Raw genomic sequence first — 25,032 nt, forward strand, 5'->3', positions numbered from 1 at the left:
CAAATGCTTTAGCGATTGTCATGTCCCAATGAGTATCATTTTCAAGCAAATTGAGCTTTTGACATGCAGCACGAAATGTTGGGCACACTACACCATTGACAGTTCGAAGTGATTCAAATGATGTCGGCCCACGAACATTTACCAGCAACAACCGCAAGTAGAATCATTCGCCATTCTTCGGATGAACTGTGTAAATGCGACCAAGGGCATCAGTAGAATGCACATCCGGATGATCAGGAACCGCATCGCCTTGCTTCCGACGTTGAAATTTCTTCGATGAAGCGTTCCAAGTGTAATAACGTGGCATCTTAGAGTAGAACAACGTTCGTGCAAACGGATCGCTTTGGCAAATCGAAAAGAAACTGGTCAATGTTGGCGCTGGAGATATTTCAGCACGTTGAGCAACATTCGATGCGTTGAAATAAACTTGTTGACCATTCTCCAGATGCACCGCCAAATGTACAGCAGTGGGATGACGTTCATGAATGGGGAATGAGAGAATACGCCAAATTGCTTCATTGCAGCTCACATATCGACCAACTTGATAGTGCGTGATTTCATCGTTGGTATTGGGAGTTTGAACGCCAAAAACTACAATATCGCTGCCTTTGCTGATATATTTGCAGATGTATTTGATGGATTTCACTGAATTGCAAAACTCCACGTTGCAATGCGCCTTGAATGTTTTGGAAAAAAGTGGCGAATACGGAACAATCCAAGTGTTGTCGACCACGATATCGTTTCACTTCATTTTTGTTGTGATAGTTCTACCGTTATCATTGGGTGATCGACGCCGATGCAGTGGATAACCATCATTGGCAGTGATAGTCTCCGCCGTTAAACTTCATGGATAACGCTTGGAACACTTGCCGTCGACCATGCACGCTGATTGGGGGGGGGGGGTTGATGGCGCCACACTGTCCATGAATCATTTAAGTAATTACAACATCATGCAGGTCTGGATCGGTTTCGGGATCAGGAATCTCGGCACATATGATGTCATCTTTTTGGTCTGGTCAAATTCTTTCGACTAAGCAAATAAGAATGTGTGCATGCGGCAAGCTTCGTTTTTATCATTCAATCGAATACATCCAGCATCGAGTTTCCCAAAGACGCGATGCTTAACAATGTAGTTCATCAGCGACAGGATTTTTTGTTTGAAGACAAGTGCCGATCACTTGATGTTTGTCCGGGGAGTAGCAGTTGAACAATTTCTATTCATTTCGGATTTCATGTAAAGGTGATGAATAGATCTGGACGACCGTAATGACGAACATATTTCATTGCATCTTGCGCATATTCATGCATATGACGTGGGCTGCCAATGTACATCACCGATAGAATAGTCAATCGACAAACATTAGCTGCATCGCGTAAATGAATATACTCCTCCGATCGCAGTTTGGCTTGGTTCAACCGAATGAAAGTGAGGCGCTCCGTCTTGATTTTAAGCAATCGACGAAATCGCAGCAAATAGTTGTCAGCATTTTGACGAATCATCAAATGATAAACACTGGAAAATTAATCACATAATACAAAATTACATAATGAAGCAGTTATCGATGCATACACAATCACAAATTTGATAACCTCACAAAGTGAACATCTTCGAAGGCAACTTACCGTTTGAAAATCACGATCGAAATAGCTATTTGCGCACCTAGCTGGTAATCGGCTCGATTATTCACGTAGATCGATTGTCGAATGAAGTTCGAAGGATGGATTTTGAAATTGGTAGGTAAATAATGAGCAATACCAGCAATGAGATCATGTAATTTTATTCTTGGCTTTATTTTTGGACGCTGTCGAAGAAGTAAAAAAGATTCAGGCAGGACAACTTCCTCCAAAATTCACCGGAGTATACAACAAAGTCTTTCGGGATTATCTGAGGCTGAACTATGGCTGAACTGAATCAAATGTCAAAGGATAGATAATGCACACAACGCCTTTCATTTGTTTCTTGTTTATTCTTTCTGTCATGTATCGTTGTATATGGATTTAAATTTTTTGTGATTTTCTTTTATTTTCGAATGCGCGAGGTCATTTTTCAAAATGTCAAAATGTATGATAAAATGAATTGTCTTCATAATGTATTTTTTTCGTGATTTATCCAATATTTTAATAGTTATTCTGCTATTCGGAGCGGAGACAAATCTAACAAATCAAAGATCATAAAAATCGGTCCAGCCGTTCTCGAGTTATAAATGGTGTAACTAACCCGACTTTGTTTTATATATATAGATACATTTACATATGAAGGGTACAGGAGAAGAACATGTTATCGTCACACAACTGTCAAACTGAGATATCGTTGATTAAATACTTTAAAGTCATTGACTCTAAAGGGCTTTGGTTTTTGTCTGTCGTTGCTTATAGCCCTCATCCGTGCATCCGGCGTTTCGCAGGGGGAGATGTGAGAAATGAGTCTCCTGCACTGCCAGAAGGATCTGACACCATTCTACATTAAGTACTGTAAATTTGAACAATGTCAACAGGTTTTTTTAACTATGAGCCCGGAACCAATGACACGTCTTGCCCAAAGTTTGAAAAAACAATTCCATGTGACAATGCACTGTATGGATAAGCTATGTACAATGACATATTAAATGGACGACTCACTTCATACCCGGTGCGCACGAGAAATTGTGCATCAAAGTCATTCACAGATGTATAGGTAGATGTCACGTGACCATTGACGTATCCGTTTCCATTATGCGATACAAGCTTCGAGAATTTATAGTAATATAACCTTTATTGTAATGGCGTATTAGTGTCATGACTCATTGCGTTAGAAACAGATTCTCGGTTACTTACGACTTCTCGGAGATTAGACGCCAGTGAGCTCAGCGAATCACAGGCGACTGACTGTCCAATGGTTCCTGTCATTCAATTGCATTGAATAAACATTCATCAATATCTTAAAATGGCATTTTATAAATAATAAATAATACTAACACATGCAAAGTGATTTCCCATCTTTCTTGGAGTGTTTAGTAGATTTTTTTACAATTTTTAACTAGGCACATTGGCATTTTGTAACACAATAATAACGGTGGAGTCGAAACCTGACAGTCAGAAATTTTGTATGGGCAGACCCAGCGGTGTCGCCAGACCGCTTGCAAGCAGAATGTTCATTTGAGCGTAGGATACCGATATTAAAATATGAATTTCGCCATCCGGCAGACCCGACACAAAGTGAGTGTCATTTTATTTTCTAGATGCTTCGTCCATATTAATGTCATTGGCTATGTATGAAAGTTAAAGGAAACCTATAAAAGTCAAACTGAAAAAACATTTTTGAGGCTAATCGTTAAATTAGCTCCAAGTCATTTCACATTTCAGATCTGTTCTTCACTTTGAAGACTGTAAAAAATCTTTGAAAGTGGAGCCACAATTTCTAAAGTGAAAATCAGTTACACACTTTGCTTTAGTATTATAATGAATTATCAAATTACAGTATGTACGCGTAAGTATATGACCTTATAAAGAGATTTTATTTTCTTTATCATTTGTATACAATGCTGTCTATCCAGAGAATATAATTTCTTCTATAGCCTACATGTCCACATATTGTTTTGCAATAAGGATGAATATTGCAAATTTGTGTTAATATCTTTTACATATTCTGCTGTGTCCACTTTAATATTTAGACTTTGTATGTGTCAATGTGTGCCACTAGCATTCAAGATTAGAGCAGTGGTGCACAATCTGCCATGCCTTTTATTGCAACCACTGAACAAAATATTAATGCGAAATTTTTTTGGAATTTTAATGCGAAGGTTAGAATTAAAAAAAAAACTTTTTCTGAAACCGCTATAGTGTAGAGTTATGTTTCCTTTGTTATTGCTTAGTGCGCGGCGCTGAGTTTAAAAAAATTAAGGGTGGAAATTTTTTGCTTCAAAAGTGACGTAAGTGTGAAAACATCAAAGGGAATATAACATAATCCTCTCAACATCTTCTCAATTGACACTTGTACCCTATGGAGTATAAACAATAGAAAATGGATATATTCGGCCTACTGATTATAAGGTAACATGAAAAAGTATGTTAAAAAAACAACCAATTCTGAAATGAATTTTATTTGCTGGTGAATTTTATTTTCTCTTAGGTTTACATATATATATATATATATATCTAAAATACATTATTAATAAATACAAATATAACTATGAAAATATGGAGCTATCTGCAGATTGTGTTGAATCAGTTTGCGTTAAAGTGGGTTCCATCGAATCTTCAGACATGGTGTTTCTACAGAAGGGACATACCGATTTTACCACACACTGTTGTTCAATGTCATCAACGTAGAATAACTGAAATTAATGAAACAGTTCAAAAGCAATTAAATACACGTAAATCAGAAGTTTCAATTACCATTGATGTTGAAATAATTGAGTTGTATAAAAGCAAAAACGCCACTGTCCACAAAAATTCTAAAATGACGCGAATTTACAAATATTCTCCATATTCTTGTGTATGTATACAACTAAACAGATGATCCCCAGAAAACCATGAAAAATGAATTTATAAATTAGGTTTACATGCAGTCACCACTGTCCACATGTAGTGACGTCATTTAAATCCACAATTGTTTAAACCAGCCAATAAGGAGACAGCACAAGAAACTAGCAAAATGGCCACCCTATAATTACCTACTAATGTTGGGATGCCAACTCACCACTGTCCATTACCAAACCATTAAATTTAGTCACTTGGATTACATTAATTTTAAAAATATTTGTTTCTGCACCATCTAATATCCATAACAGTTCACCTAAAACTCACATGTTCATATAAAGCAGCGTTTCTTAACCTGCCCAAAATTGGATCAATTGGTATATTTAGTGGATCACGAAATATTCTCAACAAAATAATATTCTTGCCAGCATTTATAGTATACTTGCTGGCAAGAATATTGTATTGAATACAATATTCTGGCAACACTGTTTAACGTTGACGTTTCACGCGATTGCAGTGTTCAAAACTAATAATTTCTTTCGAGACGACATTTTCTGCTTTGAGGGTAACGAAATCCATATTTCGAAATGCAGCCAGAAGAAGGCCCAAGATGCAGCCTGTCTAATATAACACCAAACTTTGATGAGCTCTCAAAGCTCATCCAAAGCCAAGGTTCACATTAATGGGATCAAATGTTGTTTACCAAAACTGTATTAATTAGTAATATTAAAATAAAATAAATTTTTGTCAGTACGTGCTGTTTAATTTATTTTATCTTAAGTCGCGAACCAAGATTATTACACAATAATTACAAGATAAAAAGAACTTTTTATAGACAACGTTTTTAAATTTTCTGTTGAATTATTATGGTCAATATGGTCAAACTTGTACTTGATATGAAGTAAATAAAAAACAAACGAACAAACAAATATAGAATCCTGAAATGTCATTTTGATTTCCATAGTAACGCACGTATATATTAATAATTTAGTTGCTGGGACCACCGCCTTAGCAACCAATAATAGTCTTTTACTTTATACGGATTTTTCTGAAATAACTTTCCATACAAAACAGAATTAACTGAAAATGAATTCAATTCTGCTTAAAGATGGCTAAAAGTATTAAAAGAATGCATCGGCACCGTGTTCTGATATATTCTAAAAGTTTCGAATGTCTAACTAGTCGAGAAGTTAGTTAAAAATCGATTGCAAGATTTGTACCGGACAAATAAGAATACGAGCTGATAAAAACGTTGTCAAAATTGGGTTATTGCGTTTAAAAAACAAATTCGTACCAAAAATTGGATAACCCTTTACACATTGCATATTTTAATTGGTTAAAAAGTGAATATATTGCAAATTCATATTTACGTCTTTGATTACTGTCCTTTTCGAAGGTATATTATTATATTTCATAACAATATCACTCCAACAGAAAAATAAATATGAATAGAAACAAATGAACTCGGCTATTAATTAAATTCAGATAATACCTGAGCGCAATGTGGGCATGCATGCACGTGTAAATCAGGCATCAGATTCCTGAAGAATAATGGTTGAAGTGGAGCCTGTTTCTTCACAATGACAACTGAAGTCGGCTGCAAATATCTCAGATCTTCGCGTGAACAAACAACTTTCCCGTACTGGTCTTCCTGTAAAAATTAAACAAACTCTAATACATATAAAATTAGGCCATACTCAATCGTAGGGTATTAAATTTGAACTATATTGAAGGAGTCTTACGCACTATTTCTATTTTGAACTGTTATTTCCACATTTACCAAACGAATAAATCATGGCTATATTGGTAAACTGCACAGATATGACCTAATTCAATCAATGGCTGGCACTAGTATATATTTATTATGTACAACTCATAATGCAGGAGAAGGTAGAGGGTAGCAGAAGCGTAGGTAGAAGGAGATTCGCTTGGCTACGCATACTTCATAAATGGCTCAATGCCGAATGCATTAGGGATCTCATACGATTGGTCTAGGATAGGGAGGTGTACTGCAAGTTGGTTGTCAACCTTCAATAGAAGACAGCACTGAAATAGGTAAAAGTTCTCTTAAAAAAATCAGTGTGTGTACTTATGTACGCGTGTTAGAAGTTATACTTCTTTGGCGTAACAAAATATTCAACATTTAAGTAACTAGGTACATAATACAATTATGATACATTAGGTATTATTACCAAATCAAAATTTGAAGCCCCGACCGCAGTACGGATTCCCTGTTAATGTTACCTAGGATTAAGGCTAATAATATTACCTCTACAATTTATATCGTGTATTATCTCTGTTGGACCGGCTTTATAAATTTAATAATTTGAATAGAGCGGCTGTAGTTCGCAAACCACTGCCACTTGTCGAAATCGTTGTTGTATTTATCCGAGACGCAACTCTGCCTACAAGGCTTCGATGGAATATATTGATCCATTGTCGACTCAAGAGAAAGCCGAAACATTCACGACTGGTCCTACCTTTTCTGCCCCTCCCGTTATCTATGGATGACCTGTCATTGCCTGTGATTATTCTATAGAGTGCTCATACTGACGCGTCTGTCGTGTTCATTTGTCAGAGTATTCTTTGTTTCAGATTTCTTTCAGATTATTTTAACATATCTTGGAGACCTTGGAGTTCATCTGATTTAGTGGTTATTACAAATCGATATTTCCAGCTGTCTTGACACAGGGAATGGTTTGATTTGGATAGATCAGCTACATGATAAATAATACACTAGCATTAACACACCTTCTACAAATGTAATGCGTAGATCAATACTACATATTTTTTGGAAATCGATATTACCACCGGTTTTTGTGTGAATGACTAGTCTGACTTTGACAGCTGATGAATAACAGGAATATATACTATTTATATATAACACTGATAGTTAATATATTTGCTTTGAGAATTTTTATAATTCAATTTGAAACGAGAAAGGCCGAATCAATATGTCAAGCAATCTGGGATCTGATTTTGACAGCTGAACAGTGGACCACTCGTTGCTTGTGCAAAAAGATTTGCTCAGGCTTTATTGATGCACTGGTTCAGCTATAGAAACCGATGACGTTTCTAAGATCTGACGTTTATTCGCGGTAGGCTCCCAGTACATAGAGCCAATAAATAATTATTGGCGGGGCGCAGTATATTATTATATACGTCTTTTATCTATGGGCGCAGGCGGCCGCCATGACAGCAGCATATTAATTCGCAAATGCAAGTTGGTGTACCTTGATTGCGCGGCCGACGTCATTTCCACTTCCGAAACGGTTTCTCAATTTCACTATGTACTAAAAGAAGTATAACTTCAAAAAACCTTCAATGTGAGTCACTTGTAGCTAACCTAATAAGTACAACCGGGGTTTTTTTTTGCTTGACTCATGTTTTGGCTCTATCTACATGGAAGAAGATTTTCTTCAATATCTGTTGGTATGTCTTCGGAGATAATTTTTTTCATGAAACAGATTTTTCGGAAAAAATTTTCGAAAGCTTTATCCTTTATTAAGTACCTACATAAGAAATCTTGATGTTAATTTAAAAATTAAGGCAATATTGATCGATACACTTTATGCCTGACTCAATATGTCATATTTAATTTATGTTTTCCTGGCAATTTTATGTATTTGTTTGTAAAAACCGTACAAAAACCTAAGAATAAACAGATTATAGGTACGTATAACTCATTTTTGAAGTTATACTTCTTTAGGCGCATTTGGGAAAACAGATCAGAGTGTATTTTTGGCGTGTGACGCGCGCAAATGTAACGCATTACTTTGGCGTGGGATGTGGGACGGAAGTTTTTCCCGGAGATGCAACATAATTTATTTTGCACGGCGACGTTCGGGTGTTCCAAATAATATTGCAACTTTTATTATGATTATTCATTAAGATTTGAGGCTATATTTATGTAAGTATTATTTATGAGTAAAATTATATATCAATAAATAAATTAATTTTGTGAATGTTGAATTGGTAAATTAATCAAACAATGGTATGTTGTAAATTTACAATATTTAGACACTTCATACACAAAAATACATATTTTTACAGTTTAGGATAATATTTATCGCATATCTCATGTCAATTTATTTATTAGCAGTTTATAATAATTCAAGACAATAATAATTATTATGTTTCATCATAAAAGCCAATAACACGTTTCAGTTAAACCATTAAATAGGGCATAGGCTATGTTTTACTTTTGATTTGTAATAAATTATTATTGTTAACGAAAATAGTTGTACAGTCATCTGTTTAGGCAAAGATGGTCGAAATAGCGGTTTGCTAAATTTTTCAAACACAGGTTTTGAGGTTTTTTTCTTCCAAAGTAGGTACATTCTGAAATAATATTATTTATTAGCATACATAATATTATTGCTGACGGTACCTATATCGATAAAATACCCTTGAGACCGAAATGAATATAATCATAATAACACGCCAATAAAATTAGATTCTTTATTAATTCGTCATGGGCACTTCTGAATCGATTATAACCGCTGTATGGCAAAGATGAGTTTTTTATTTTGTTACGCCAAAGAAGTATAACTTCTAACACGCGTACATAAGTACACACACCGATTTTTTTTCGTATATATTGCTTTATCTGTTAATGTCCAATTCACAAGAAATTTAAAAAAAAATACATCCTCTGAAATAGATAAAAAATTCCAAATATCGTTGGAAAAAGCCACTATCAGCAAAAACATAATTTTGAAATCACATTGAAAATTAACATTTGTATGAATATTCAAGTTTTTGGCAGTTTTGGCTCTTTGATTTGTCACATTCAGTGTTTCGTCCCATTTAGTAACCTTTTAGTCCGTCATGATATTGCATATTTAATTCAAATCTGTTGTTTCTGCGTAAAAGCATAGATCCCGAATACCTTTCAAATCTGTAACGTTTTCAGGACCCTTAGGTCCTGAAATGATGTAACAATTACTTAATTATATTCTTTACCTCAATCGGTTTCTTGGCGAAAACATCGTGTGCATCTTTAGAACCGCCAATCTTCAAAACTTGGGCTCCGTCTGTTTCTTGATCACTATCAAATGACGATGGAACCGATTCTATGAGCTGGTACACTTCTTCAAGTGGTATATCCATCTCAGGCATAAACGCTACCAGTGGCATCGATTCTGAAATTTTGTTATGTATTATTCTAATAGTTATTATTTTTCGGTTATTTATTTATTGAGCAACAATTACCAACATTTTTAAGATGGGTTTGTAGTGTTAAACGGCAGTCACTCAGTCACACCAATGAATCAAAAATTGACAAAATATTTAGTTTCAAAACCATTATACATGATGAAGGTCTAGTATGTAAACGCAAGTTCAATTAATTTATTATCAATTACATAGGTAGCTAATACACCATAGGATTATTATATCGTAAAATTCAGTTTGAATAGTTTTCTTTTGACCATGTCTAATCCTAATAAGATCATATGGGCTTCAGAGAGTGGAGATTTATATCAACAAATTTTTGTTTTTACGAGAAATGAATGTTAATCACTTGCTCAACCTATTAGGTCCATAGTCTGACTCAAACACAAATAGAAAAACAATATGTGTATTTGCCAGACCCAGGATTTGAACCTGGGCCCCATGACATTATAAACCGCTCAGCCATTGTGGGCGTTTATAATAACAATATTCACATCAACGGAGATTTCTGGCTCGTATTCTATCCTTACTTATTGTAAATAGAAATTTAATCAATAAAGTATTATCACAGTGGTATTCAAAGTGTGTACTATGTGGTATTTTCAGGGGCATTGCAGACAGGTGGAAAATCTGGTCGATTTTGAAGACTAAGTATACTTACTACCAGTATAAAATAATACTTAGTATAGAAACTTGTTCCAAAATACTTACTAGTATTTGGAATACTATATAGAGCGTTTGGCGTGCGTATGTGACATAAGTCTCATACTCAACTGGAACTAAAACCAACTCCATATTAGTATTTGAAATATCAGTTTCAATAGAATCGCTAAAAATACTCGGAGCTCGGCTTTTTGAAATGTCCCATTTATTATAAAATTTTTATCACATTTTAAATTCATGAGTTGTTTTTCTGTTATGTTATAACATTTTTGTTCATAAAATGAATAACAATGTTTTTTTTTTTTAACAATAAATGTTTTGAGCGGTCATACTCATACCATTCATAACAAGCCTGTGCGTTAACTCACCATGAGTGAATGTGCTGCGACACAAAATTTATGACCTATTGTTCAACTGGCGAGCGACTCGCGATGATATCATCATAAGTTTTTTGGAACAAGTTTATTGGGCCACACATACTGACTATGGCTAGTTTTATCCGAGACTAGTACACAAACTGGTGACAGTATTTCCAACTCACCTCTATTGCAGACTATCTAGTGCAAATTATCAATTTATAATGTTATAAGTTATGTAAAGCAATATAATAAATAACACTATTACAAATCAAATAATGTTATTTTTTACCAAATGTGAGACATGAATAGTATGACGACTGTCCACAGCGACGGCACACAGTATCCAACGGTTGAAGGTGGTGTGAGCATCTATAACATAGTGGCACAACCTCACTACCATCGTTGCAGCCAGTACCCCACAGGATCAGTGTCAAAACTTCAACTGCCTCCTAGAAAAATGCAGAAATTCGATAAAAATTGGGTTATCAATCTTATACATACTATTAGTTATAGTTTAAATAGTATTTTCTTTTGATATCCGTTGATAATGCATATCATTTATTTGGTGTGAGAATGTTATAATTATTATGAGATCATACCTGAAATCTTGTTGGAATTTTCAAAGCTTGAATTCTATCAATCATTTGACTGGCTACTTTATTTGCTCCAATCGACTTTCCCTGCTTGGCTAGACATAAATATATGCTACTGTAATGGAAGTTAAGAAAACTGAACAATTAAAAGACAATCGACATATTATAACTATCAATCTGTGGTACATTAAACTTTCTAGTGAAGTTTAGTTGGACAGCAATACGCATAAAAAAGAGTCATGAATGTCATCACATACTAGTAAAAGTAAGCAAAATTGAAACATGAAAAATAATCATTGTTCCTTTAAAACAGTTTTATTCCGCAGTCTCTTAAAAAGAAATTTCAGAAAACTAAAGCAAATAATTCTTGATCTTGCCTGATCATCAATACATTTAACGTCACCCAATTAATGTTATCAGAAGGTTTTAAAAGGATACAATAAAGAGATTCCTTTGGCGCGAAGCGGCAGCTTTTCAATCAACGACAAAGCCACTTTTGCTGCATTAAATAGTGTATCAGGTTGGTGTAATGAAAATGGATCATTAATTGATTTATGAACACTCTCAAAAGCATGATAGAGACAAGCCATTTTTTCCTTTTGCGAATACTTCTCGATCCATTTATACCTCTCACTGAAACAAACAAATAACAAGGATTTGAATGTTAAATATTGCCATACAAGTGTGCGGGGGATAACATAATATTATTGGTAAATAATAATATTACCTTTCATCGTCTGAAGCGTTCGCGATGTCTAAGCACTGGGATGCGAATAACCAATGCAGATATGCGGCATCACTAAATCTTTCTTCAGTTATTGCACTATTGATCAGAATTTCCAAGAGTTTTGTGGCAGATTTATCTTTGCCCCCCAATAAATATGCTGCAAAAAACGTCAAACTAAAATTAGGTTGTATCAAATTACCTGCTATTGTAGGTGTAGTTTGTTGGACATGGACATCCTATAGACATTTTATAAATTATTAGGTACTATGTTCACAGCGTGGAGGTTGTATTATGAGATTTTGGTTTTTACGAGAAATGGGTGTTAGCCACTTGCTCAATCTATTAGGTTCATGCTCTGAGTCCACTTACACATTAAAAAAAAAGCATGAGAATTTGCCAGATCTGAAATTCGAGCTTGAGACCTACAACCTTATAAGCCGATTTGTTACCGCTCGGCCAGTGTGCCAAAATATCATAAAAAAGTAATAAACCTTTTTGAGCCTCAATAAATTGGTTTTGTCGAGCCATAACATGTGCATATGGAATATAAACATTCTCTTTGTATTGCGGATACTGCTTGACAAGTTGAAATGCACGAGTCCAGTTTTCAGATTCAACGAGCATATTTATCACAGCTAACTCATCACCAAGTTTCTGATAAATTTCTGATGCGGGCTCCAGGTAGCCCAGGCTTTTAAGAGCATCAGCTACAGCCCGTAGAGCAACATGGTCCCCTTTGTCCATTGTTCGGCCAGTTTCAACCAACCTAAAAATACACAAATTCTAAACATTGTAACAGAAAATCACATGCCTTATAATATAACCAATTTATGCATACATCTATAGATCAGGTATGTCGAACTTAAAGTAGGTTTGTGATCAAAATGTGTAGTGATTTACCACATTGTCATTCTTGAATAAGTTACTATATTTGGTTGAGGACACTGAAGTGTTACGAATTAAACAGCACTTGCTTTCATAATGTGGAATCGTGGAAATGATTTGGTCTTCTTTTCGGCACTGTGCAAAGTCTATGCCTACTGCGCGACAATAAGGAAAAACTTAGCCTTAGTTTAAAGTGTGGGGATTCACACCATCTTTTTAAAACCTGTGGAAGGCCGTGAGTGTAGGTACAAATACGAATCAAGTGATATGACGAGATCACGCAGGCTTCCTCATGTTTATTTAAAAAAAAACTTTCACGTAAGATGGTTATAAAAATAGGAATGGTTAATGTTCCCCTTGTTAATCGTATTATATTCCAACTGAATGTACATGTTTATTACATTTTCATGGTTCAATTCTTACGTACGTAGGGTGAAACTAACCAATATTCATCCCTTGATCGCGATCGACACATTGGACATGCCTAGTATGGATCATAAATGTCTAAGATGGTAAAATCCAAACTCACATTTCCACCCAGCCTTTTTCAGCCATTATTTCTACGGCATTTTCTACTTCTCCTGCTGCCAAAAACATTTCAGCTGCTGTGTGTAAATCTTGAATATGTCGAGACCATTCAGCTTTTTTCTTAGTTATCGACATTGTATTTCCAGAAGTATGATATTGCTTTAAAGTAAAATAATATTGTGAAATTAAAATAACAAATTATCCACCTACATATCCATTGCACTGAATTCAAACGCTCATGTTTGTTTTAAGATATATATACAGTGGCGGCTCGTCCATATGCACTGCGGAACTGCAGCACCCCCAAAGCAAATCGAGAAAAATGGAAATATCAATATTATTTAAGCGTGAATTAAGCTCGCCCGCGCACTGATATATCCAATAATTATCATACACCCCGGTACTGCAGTACCGTTTTCAAACGAATGGGCGCTGGAGGGGTACGGGGAGCGGGGCATGCAGCTGGGAGCTTGATTGGTACTGCAGGCCCGACAGTGTATCGCCGTTTCTGCATTCGTACGTGAACACGCGCGCGACAGCGGATAAAAGAAATCACTGTTAAAATTTATTTCTGCAAGCAATTTATGCAAAGTTCTTTATTTTAATTACTTATTGATATAGTTAATAATTTATATTTAATTTTGATGTTAATAGTAAAATATAATCCAAATAAACTTTTTTTTTATTTATAATCAACCGCAGCACCCCCAGATATCTTATCCATGAGCCGCCACTGTATATATATATATATATATTATGTATTGTCAGCCACGACTTGTTTCTACTAGGCGATTTTATGATACCAAGTTTGCGAACTGAAATCGGCAACAAATTTCAACTAAACGTACATTTCTGTCAACCTGAGAAAGAACGCAGTTATGTATAGAAAGTATCACTTAGAACAATGTTTCTTAACATTTCTACATCCGCGGACCATCAAAAAATGTTTTGCGGACCATCGGATGCCAGGAATAAAATAATAAATATTTATATTTACACTATTTTTGAAACAATTGTCGAACTATAATACAACCCCACTTCAAATGTTGGGTTTCTAGGTAAACCACGCCCCCGTCCTTCAATGAAACAATTTATGACTAAGTATATACAATAGTGTCATTCATTCCGGAAATGACTTGTTAATTCATTGTGAACCCTTGTAGGTGCACGAGTTCTGAAAAATATTTATTACTTGAAATTTAATAGAAGCTTTTAAAAATGGATACTAACTATTTTTGAACTGCAGAAAATTTTTGCGGCCCACCCAAAAATCTTCGCAGACCACCGGTTAAGAAACTATGCCTTAGAAGATTAAATTTCACGACTTAGGAGTCAGAGATGCTGCTTTGAAATGATTGTTAAAAAATTACATACTCTCTTCTATAAAGTTATTGCCTAAACACTCAAACAACCTTGGATTATATATCTAACACAAGACTACAAATTAATGTTCCTATGGACAAAAGTTCGTCCTAAGTCCAGCTGCTCATTCGTAATCATCAATGCTAACTGAGAAACCATATATTTTTGCTGATAGTCTAAAAATATTTCAAGGAAAGATATCCTGTATTAAGAAAACTCTAGTCCACTCTGAAGAGTCTGGAAGTCGAAGTATAATACATATTGAGAGGATCCATAATTACATTTTTTTTAGGTTTTTTATTACCTGCGCTCTATGAAACATTCTGAGGTCAGCATACATCTCCAATGCCTTATCTTCACAAGAATTGGCTTGGTAGATCCTCGCTGCTTCTATGAAATAGTTACGCTGCGCAAAAAGTTCAGCTCTGGCCATAGCTTCTGCATTACTTGTATTTGAATTCAATATTTCCTAATAAATAAATAATAAAATAAACATTAGCACAAACAACACTAAATGAGTGCATAAAAAATTACAGTAAAGTTAATTAAATATAATAAGGAAAGCCAAATAGATAATATAGTTTACCTGCAGTAAGTCAACTAGTTGTAGAAGTGAAATATTCTCAGTATGCTGGAATGCTTTCCTTGCAATATCCAAAGACAATTCATCTAAAGCAGCTGCGCCCAATTTTTCCCAATCTGAGGTTGTGACACCCAAACAAGCTATGGAGTATGCTTGGCTAAAGAAAATAAGAAACATTACTTAATATCTCTTAAAAGTAGAACAACTATACCAATAATTGATCTATAGGTTCTTATTCAATTTTGACTGATTTTAAAAGGACTTGAAAAGGAAGAAGGATATTGTATCAACTTTAATCTTCTCATAATAGGATGCCATTTGAATATAATTCTCAGCTAGCTAAACATATTGAAATTTTGACATCAGTACAAATTCTTTCAGTTTCTATTATTTTCATGTTTGTTTAGTGATGTTTTAATAATCCGTTCTCGGCGGCTCTCGTGGTGAAGTTGGTAAGGCGCTCGCCTTCCACCCGAGAGTTCCTGGGTTCGATTCCCGGTCGTGACAAAAACATTTATGTGTTTTTCTCAAAGCCTGGGTGTTTGTGATTGTTCAAAATTACTAACAACAACCACCTTGTACGAAAAAGCAAGGACATGGTTATTAATAATTCAAAAAAAAAAAAAAAATAATCCGTTCTAAGTTTGTTCTATAACCTGTTCACAGTCAATTTGAAAGTCATTCATATAATGATGTTACGCCCTTAATGAAAAAGGTTCTGATATAATGTGATGAAGGGGCAGTTGTAAAAATGTGACATCACAAACACAACATAATATGAACTCACTTTTTACTGAGAATAAAATATTCGATGAGAACACAATAATCCATTTATTTCAACGAATTTGTTATTGAAAGTATGGGAGGGTAATTCAAAAATGTACCATAATTTTGATAGGGTGGTAAATATTTTGTGACAAATGTTGATCGGGGGAAGGAAGGTAAAAAATACTGAAAATCGTGTGACATCATTTATGAATGACCCCTTATGTGTTACATTTTTGTTTATTTTATTTTCACAATGGTGATTGTTAACATGCTTACCCAAACATTTTGTTTTTGACATACTGATACATCGCTTGAAACAGAGGAACATTAATTGATTGCATTACGCTGGATTGTAAGCAAAACACTTGGCCTCCTTGAAAACCAACAACTGAACCACCTAAAGGCTGCGTTGAAGCTGGATATCGCCCAGGTTTAATAGAAATTCTTCCTCCTCCGGAAAATGCCAATAGCTCTTCACATGAAATATGCCAAGATACCGAAGATACATTCTCCTCCTATTGAAAATAAAACACAAAGTATAAATTTATATAAGTAGGTATTAGTCACTAACATTGGTAACACTTATTTAATTATTGATATTTGGAATTTTTAGATTAATAATATAGGAACTTACAGTAAAGATAAGTTCGCCAGTGGATACATTGTAAGTACGGCAGATAGAATTTTCATCAACAACAGAAATTAATGACTTGGCAGCACTTAAATCAAAACATCTAACTGCTTCCGGCGTACTTATGAATATTTCTGAAGCAGGTGTTTGAATACTGACTTTCCATATCTAAAAGACGAGATAAAACCATTGAATTTTGAAATTTTGGTATTCAAATCAGCAATAGAGATATTAAATTAAATCTGTAAATTAAAGAAAACACTGCCTACTTTTCCATCGGAGAGACCAACTAGAAGAACTTCTGTATTATCTATTGGAGCAACTTTGACATATCTGATCGGGGCAGAGCCTTGCCAACTTCGTACTCCTTTGCCTCCTATCATTTCTAGTTTGGTGCCTTGGCATAAAAATAATACTTTACTTGTTACAACTAATAACGAACAATCAGTTGTCAATGGAATTTTTTGTTTTACTTGATAGAGCATTCCATCACCAATACCTTGCTCATATACAACTATTCTTTCAGGTAGCTGAACCTACAAAACAATACATTAAATTAGCAACAAGGCCATGTTTATTGTACAATTATAGTGAAATATTTGTAAACTATATAAGTCAGTAATAAATAAATATTGTTCTTACAGCTAGTCGGTGCTTGTGAATCGCAATTTTTTGTACCCTGTCGTGACATTTGATTCTCACTTTGACACTGGATGTAAGATGTTGTATAATCACATCAGTCATATTTTCTCGGAATGCATATCTATCACGGTAAAGGGCATGCACTGTGTCAAACACAGCTTGGTGGCTGCACAGTGTGCCGTCTTCACAACCGATTGCCTAAAATTATAATTAGGTACCTATATAAATTGTCAAAGTGTACTTCTGAATAACATTTTTCATACAAAGAATCAAACATAGAGGATTCATTGTCTCATAGAAGTTCAAATTGGCAACTCAACTAAACAACAATCAACCTCTATTCATTTCTATCACAACATCTATTAACATTCTTCTTTGCCCTCATACTCATTCAATTGAAGTGTGTAAAAACATAAACAACATTATAATATTATACTAATATTTTGCTTTTTAATAAGTCATTTATATAGATAGAGTAAAAGTAACTAACTATTGTATTGGATTCATTGTTGCTCTGAATGCTTGACACCCACTTCTGCTTCATCCGATTTATTGGAATTCCTTCCGAAGTCATGATTATCCATCCACCAGCACCAGACACCAATATAAGCTCACCTATACGGCTAATACTCATTGGCAATATACCTGGGAAACAAATAAATCTTATTTTTCTCACACATTAACTGATTTCAATTAGACATTAATAAAATTGATGTCAATTTGTATAAAAATCTTTACATCGAGTAAAATTATCAACATACCAAGAGGTCTCTCTTTCATTACTTGTTGACCAGATGAATTATAGAAAGATATCATTTCAGACCAGTCAGTTACAATCAAATTATGCTCTGTCCATAAAACTGACCACACAGCATAGCCATGTCGATTTATCCTCTCCTTTTCCTCACCCAGCTAAAATATAATAGATTCCACAGATTAATATCTTAATAGTACATGGATTAACATTCATATGATTAGTGATTGCAATACCGAATAAAATACTAATACAGGTATTTTTTATTGAATACCGGTATTCGTGAAATATATGAAAAAAATATAAGTATCTACCAATAAATATAGATATAAAAATCTCTTTAAAATATTAATATTTTATAAAAAAATACGTACATACAAGATAATAAACTAAACCTTTAAACATAGGTAAAGGTATGATATAGATCAGTGCTCCGCAATCGGTGTGCCGCGGTGCATTGCTCCAAAAAAAAAACACAAATAATATTGTTTGTTATACACTACTTACTTAATAGCAAAAAGTTGGTAATATATTTGAGCACCTGCATGAACTTAGGTCAGAATAAAAATATATTGACGTTAAGAGACGTTGAGTTAAGACAAGGATCTCTACAAATGTACCAAAAGATCTATCAGAGCCGTCCGACCCGTCTCAAAACCATTTAAATTTGCTGCAAAAGAAATTTCATCATTACTTTCATACACTCAATACGACTGGATTCGAAACCCTTTTGCAACCAATGCTGAAAAATACTATAGAAGCGCTTTCCCTATGAATTTGAGAGGAATTGGTTGAATTGAGAAATGACGGGACGCTAAAACTGAACTTCGCTGATGTTCGATTGGCTATTTTCTGGATGTCGGTTAATAAAGAATATCTTCAGATTTCCGACAAGGCTATCGCAGTTCAGCTCCCATTTTCTACGACATATCTAGATGAGCAAAGTTTTTCAACTCAAGTTATATTTAAAAATAATAAGCAGACTTGCTTGAAGGGTCTTGACTGAGAACTTCGGGTTGCACTTTCAAATAACAAGTCAAAATATATAAAACTTTTACGTTCATTGAAACAAGCTCAGTTATCACATTTAATTAGTTATTGTACCTATTGATAATACAAATACATGGAAATATGTAAATTTAGTTCTTCGTCGTGTGTTAGGGTTTTTGATAAACACAATTTACAAATTCTATCTAATGGTAAAAAAGTCACCTGCGGCGCTATTTTACTGCGCTGGTGTAATATTGTAAAACATGCGATTGCAGGATAAAATTTAGTGTAATTATAACAACTTAGCCCTACAACTGACCATAATTCGAGTGGATGTATTAATAAATACAACAAAATCGCTTAACATACAATCAATAACATTAATTTTACCTCAAACACCATTTGAAAAACGCTATTTTAGAGTATCACACTGTCTTTGACCTTAGCGATAGGTAGGGAAGGCCGTCAAAGATCCTGGCCTGGGGTCCCCCTTCAGAATGTGGGGCCCATGTTTTGGTGTATAAATTCTTTTATGCGTGTTGTACCGCGAAATTCTGGGAAGACCTTTGGTGTGCCGTGGGTGAGAAAAGGTTGCGGAGCACTGATATAGATATAGAGATATTGATGTTTACAAATACTAGTAGTTTCAATAAATTTATATTATGGGGTGATCTTATGTGTGTATATGCCCCAATGATAATTCCACCTAATGTGTTATTATTTTATTACAATTTTTACACTTACACTTCGAATGGTAACGGAAGTAAACCAGACATAGCGTAACTCGACAAAAATATAGTCCTTTTAAACCTCTTATGTTTGTTAATACATTTTGTTTCCACTTTCAATACCGAATACATCGGTATTGTGTGATTTTTAAAACCGGTATTTCGGTATTGAAAAATACTGAGATACTGGTTTTGAAATACCGGTATTGCAATCCCTACATATGATAATGTACTTGTCACACATACCCTGTTTCTGATAGTAATATAACCATTGGTGAGGCCGATAGCTAAAAGAAGTCCATCAATAGACCATGAACATGATGTGGCTCTTCCAATATCTATCTTAAATTTTTGCACAGCACACACTTTCGATGACCAAAATCCAAAGTCGGTCATTGCACAGGATGCAAGTTGATATGTCACAGGATTGTATGCTAAGCACTGAATTGCATCATTGTGACTGAAACAAAAAGGATAATCAATAAAAATAAATTTAGTATGTATGTATACCAAGAAATTGAACATTACATCAAGCATTGCAATTAAGTGATAGAATTTAAAGAAATGACTAAAATACGACTCTGGAAATCGATTGCTTTGACTTGTCCGTGAAATATTTCAATACAGCAAATATTTTCGTGGTTTTGTATTTAATTGTTCAATACAGTGATAAACTAGTAAGATATTGGTTTTAGAAAAACTACCCAATCCAAGGGAATCTTTGAATGACTTTTAATGAATTAGCAGATACCTATTTAGTGAATACTGGGATTGGAATAACAATAGAACAGTTGAGTTCACAGAAGATGCTTCTTCTTCGATTATATCTGCTCCTCGGTTAGAACATAATATGTACACCACATAATGCCTCCAAGAATCCCCGTCGCTTGCCAGTCTTCTTGCATCTTTCCAGGTCATGCCATCATCCATAGCTCCGCTATATACACCATGTAGATGGTATTTATCGACTTTCCAATATGCCGGAATACAGTATAAAAGATTAATGAATATTAATTCATTCGCTCATATAGTGGCAAACTGTCAATGATAGAAAAAAACAAAAACTACAACAAATATGAAATCTCTTATATCAAAAATCCTATGTTATGTCATGTTACAGTTGTATTGGCAGCCTCAGTCCGTGCCATCGTCTCTGAACTAGTCTTCAAAGAAGGCATACAAGGAAGAGGTTTCCATAACATCTTCCATGGTATGAGTTCCTCTTTGCTCACATAGAGTGGACTCAATTTACCGATGAGCACAAAAATGGAACCTCATTCCTAAACCTGCCGATTTCGACAGGCTTGATAGGTAAAGCTGTAACGCCTACAGTGAAGTAGTAACAAAATGTATATCAAACTGCAAGTTCGAATCCAACATCACTGTCTGAAATTTATATGTAATTTTATCAATATCTGCTTGATCCAGAGCAAGTCAAGCATCCAATGAGTTGAGCAAATTGCAAACAACCATTCTTTGTAAAAAAAATGCTGTACTTTTTAATGAAAATGATAATATTAGAAGTGAAACTAACGAATATTTAAGCACGCCTTCCAGTCTTGAATTCCACACAATTACAGTTTTATCGGCTCCGCCTGAAGCAAATCTTCTTCCATCCCCGGAATATGCAACACATAAAACTGTCGATTTATGACCCCTTAATAATTTAATAAGTGCACCATCATTGGGATCGTATACCATAACACCATCGCCAGCACTGACTATCAGCCGAGATCCATCAGGACTAAATGACAAGCATGTGACTCTGAAAAATATAAAATTTTATTTTTAAGAATCAACAGTTCTAAATACTACAAGAATAAAGATAGCTCATGTGCTTTTAGTAGTTTCTATATTAGATAGATAATTTTAATTTGACAAAATGTTTTAATTGCGGGAAGAATAATACTCACGGAGAAACGTCACTCTTGTTTCCATCATGAATTTTATTGATCCACTTAGCTACAATATGCATTATGTGTTATTTGTTAATCCAACTGAAAAAATCAAATAAAAATATATATATTTTTTCCGAATGCAGAATATTTCTTGAATTATATGAATCTACCAGTATGTATTGTCCACTAAGTGATAGCGCAACATCCTAACAATTGGTATTTCATTCAGTATTTTTGTATAGGTTATCTTATAAACCTAAATCCAAAATCGAACAGCGGAAAACTTATGTTGGAAAACACACTGTGACAACCCAAAAACCTAATATATGGGCAATAAAACATGAGGGGACTTAAAAAATTAGTAACTTTATGGTTTATAATCTTTTTCAGATTCCACACATGGCAAACTGGAGATTTTTATAAAAAAATGTATCATAAATAATGTTGCATAAATTTTGAAGTACAGAATTTTCCAAAAATGTTTCTGACGTCGTTCTGTTGTGCTCGGGTGGGTATCTGTACGAATATTGTTCATAGACTGCTGGATTGTCTTGGCCTAAAATTATAAACTATTTTTATTAAACTTTTAAATGTCTTCGTGACTTACGACCCAGGTGCAGTTATCCCCTATGAAAATTAATTGTATTTTGACCAAGAAATCATTTACCGACAAAGTTACATTTGTAAGCCAGCTACCTACCTATGAAATTTAAATGTTCTTGGATTCCTTCGGATGGAAACTTTAATAAACTAAATGAGACAGATAAATTCATTTTAATATTACATTAATTATTGAAATATAATATGTTCAAATATATAGGTGGGTATACTATGTGTCTGTACCTAATATTATATTTCCTATTAACTTCAGGACAGACTATGGACTAATTATTTACACGGAATATATTATGAAATTCAATTATTGTTTAACAATGTAAGAAATTTAATAATCTGAAATAATAAATTAAGTAGGTACCTACATACTAGAAAACATTCAAAATCATATTATTTGTTTCATATTCGCAAATAAAAGTCCAAAGATCTAAGAATTTATACAAGTAGATTTTTATTTAAAATCTTTAGAAAAAAAATAAGTATTGATTATTGTTTATACACTGTTAACAAAACACAATGAAATAATATTCAAGTAAACAATTCTAACATCGGTTTGCACATCTTATCTTACAAAAATGTTTGTTTTGGTTTGTGTCAGAAGGTAACCAAGGTGACAGTACACTGGGGCTGCCACTTCTAAAAAACTTCAGTAAACGTACCTAATACTTGATTTTATCAAAAGTATATTAGTCTATGATTTTATCAGACTCTTCCGTAATACCAGCTGTGTCGATGGTTATGTCGTAAGGCAGAGCTTCAAAACCGGTGTGCTGTAAAAAATGTCGATTAATTTCCTTTCAAATACATACTGTAAATTCTGATAAAAAATAATAATATTGTGTTCCTTTGTAATATATAACTTTTCTCACAAATTTGTTCCATTCATTTGTAAGTAAAGTAAAAAAATCCTTAGAATAGTGGGACTATTTTCTTCGTTTTCCTACCTAGGTACATAATATAATATTAAGAATTTCAATAATATCAGCTATGCTTTTAATTTTTCATTGGTAGCCAAACATTTTTTTTTTGCGTTAGAAGGTACTTACCTAACAGTTTTTGTGGAATAAGTATTCTTTTATAAACCTTATTGTGCTGGATATAATTTTGTTCTTGCAAGCGTTGTAGGTGGTTTGAAAACTATTTTCGGAGGGCTGGTTTATGAGTAGGTAGGTTTTAATAAAGCATTATTAAATTTATAGAATCACAAAAGATTTAAGTATGTTACGAATCGCTGGTAAATTATAATACATACCTATATGTGTTTTTGTAAGTAGTTCATAGATTTCGAGATGCCGTGCAAGCTTATGTTAATAGGACAAAGTAAAAACAATGGGAAAAATCCAATACCTAGTAGGTACCTACCAGCGCTCGAAATGGAATATTTTACGAACCGGAGCGCTCAATATTTTATGAAAATGTTAACATAGTTATCTAATTGCTTAGGTATTTTATAAAAATAAGTGTGTTTATGCCGTGTCCACATTGGCAACAAGTTGCTGGCAACCTCATTAAATTTCGATTAAAATAATTTTTGGTCAAGCAAATTTTGATAATCATGGTGAAATTTAATGAGGTTACCAGTGTGGACAAACTTTTAGATTTTTACATTAAATGGCAAAAATAGCTCACTGTCAATTTAATATTTCCACGAGACGGAGCGATAATTTTAGGGATTTTACGAACCAGAACGGCGCTCCGGTGCGTTCCGGTCCATTTCGAGCCCTGGTCCCTACCCTACATTATAAATTTGGTCAAAAAATCACCAAACAACCATTATGATTTAAGAGTAAGTTTATAGTTGACATTTTTAGTGTATTTAACATATTTACATAAATCTAAATTTTCATATTTATATCTAAAGTTATATTGATTCTTTTGGGGATAGTCCAAAATTGTCCATCTAGTTATTTGTTTATGAAGAGATGAAAATATAAAAATGTTTGGAACCATACATACAAGGAATTGAAAAAAGTTGGTATAACTGTGGTATTGTGTATATTATATTAAGTTTTAGTAAAGATAAATGAAAATAATGGCAATGACGTGAACATTAATGTACAATCATTTTTAGAGTGCTTGAGACTTTTATAATTTGCTTCATTTTCTAACAGGTACCTACTTAGATATTTTAATAATATTATTGTTACTACATAATATTACCCTACTTTAATAATATCACCTTTCTCGTTGAGAATAAATTTTGTTATAACCACTAAAACACAAACTCAATAAAATATAATAATTTCAAAGTACATTGGTACCTATCAGGTATCTATAATGATTTATACTTAATTGAAATTGAGTAGGTACCTAGTTCCATATCAAATTTTGATTTCTATAGGTGGTGATGAATAATTACATTGATTATTGAATTAATTTCTTAAGTTTTTTTTTCGACCATGTCCGATCCTAATAGAATCATATGGGCCTCCACAGGGTAGAGGTTTGTGTTAACAGAATTTGTTTTTACGAGAAATGGATGTAAGCCACTTGCTCAACCTATTAGGTCCATAGCCTGACTCACACACAAATTGAAAAACAATAAGATGTGTACTTGCCAGACCCAGGATTCGAATCTGGGACCCACGGCATGATAGTCCAACGCTTAAGCCGCGCGGCCACCGTGGGCCGTTCTTAAGTAGATTGGTATAAATCTAGTAGTAAGATATATTT

General features: G+C 34.0%; 1 protein-coding gene across 1 annotated transcript; it reads right to left on the reverse strand.

Annotated features, from left to right (window-relative positions):
- Positions 1-4,098: 4,098 nt before the first annotated feature.
- Oseg1 (intraflagellar transport protein Oseg1) lies at positions 4,099-22,948 on the reverse strand. Its single transcript, XM_085943940.1, has 21 exons — positions 22,725-22,948; positions 21,760-21,843; positions 21,381-21,611; positions 20,093-20,306; positions 18,136-18,286; positions 17,865-18,019; positions 17,375-17,572; positions 17,002-17,268; positions 16,736-16,900; positions 16,378-16,616; positions 15,337-15,490; positions 15,055-15,219; positions 13,390-13,547; positions 12,467-12,741; positions 11,976-12,132; positions 11,687-11,881; positions 11,255-11,363; positions 10,945-11,104; positions 9,424-9,602; positions 5,951-6,109; positions 4,099-4,313 (listed from the first exon to the last, which is right to left on the reverse strand). Exons 2-21 carry the CDS (start codon positions 21,819-21,821, stop codon positions 4,167-4,169), a joined length of 3,540 nt encoding a protein of 1,179 aa, XP_085800066.1. The 5' UTR covers positions 21,822-21,843; positions 22,725-22,948; the 3' UTR covers positions 4,099-4,166.
- Positions 22,949-25,032: the final 2,084 nt, after the last annotated feature.

Source organism: Rhyacophila brunnea, unplaced genomic scaffold, assembly GCF_057557595.1.
Source record: "Rhyacophila brunnea isolate RB1 unplaced genomic scaffold, BYU_Rbru_1.0 scaffold_1, whole genome shotgun sequence".
Taxonomy (NCBI): Eukaryota; Metazoa; Arthropoda; class Insecta; order Trichoptera; family Rhyacophilidae; genus Rhyacophila; species Rhyacophila brunnea.

Bases quoted from the DNA above. Each gene is read 5' to 3' on its own strand.
- Oseg1 (XM_085943940.1), bottom strand. From the start codon at position 21,821: ATGCATATTGTAGCTAAGTGGATCAATAAAATTCATGATGGAAACAAG. The intron at 15,220-15,336 runs GTAAACTATATT...TTTATTTATTAG, and splicing joins AACTAGTTGACTTACTGCAG to GAAATATTGAATTCAAATAC. The intron at 11,105-11,254 runs GTATGATCTCAT...GCATTTTTCTAG, and splicing joins AAATTCCAACAAGATTTCAG to GAGGCAGTTGAAGTTTTGAC.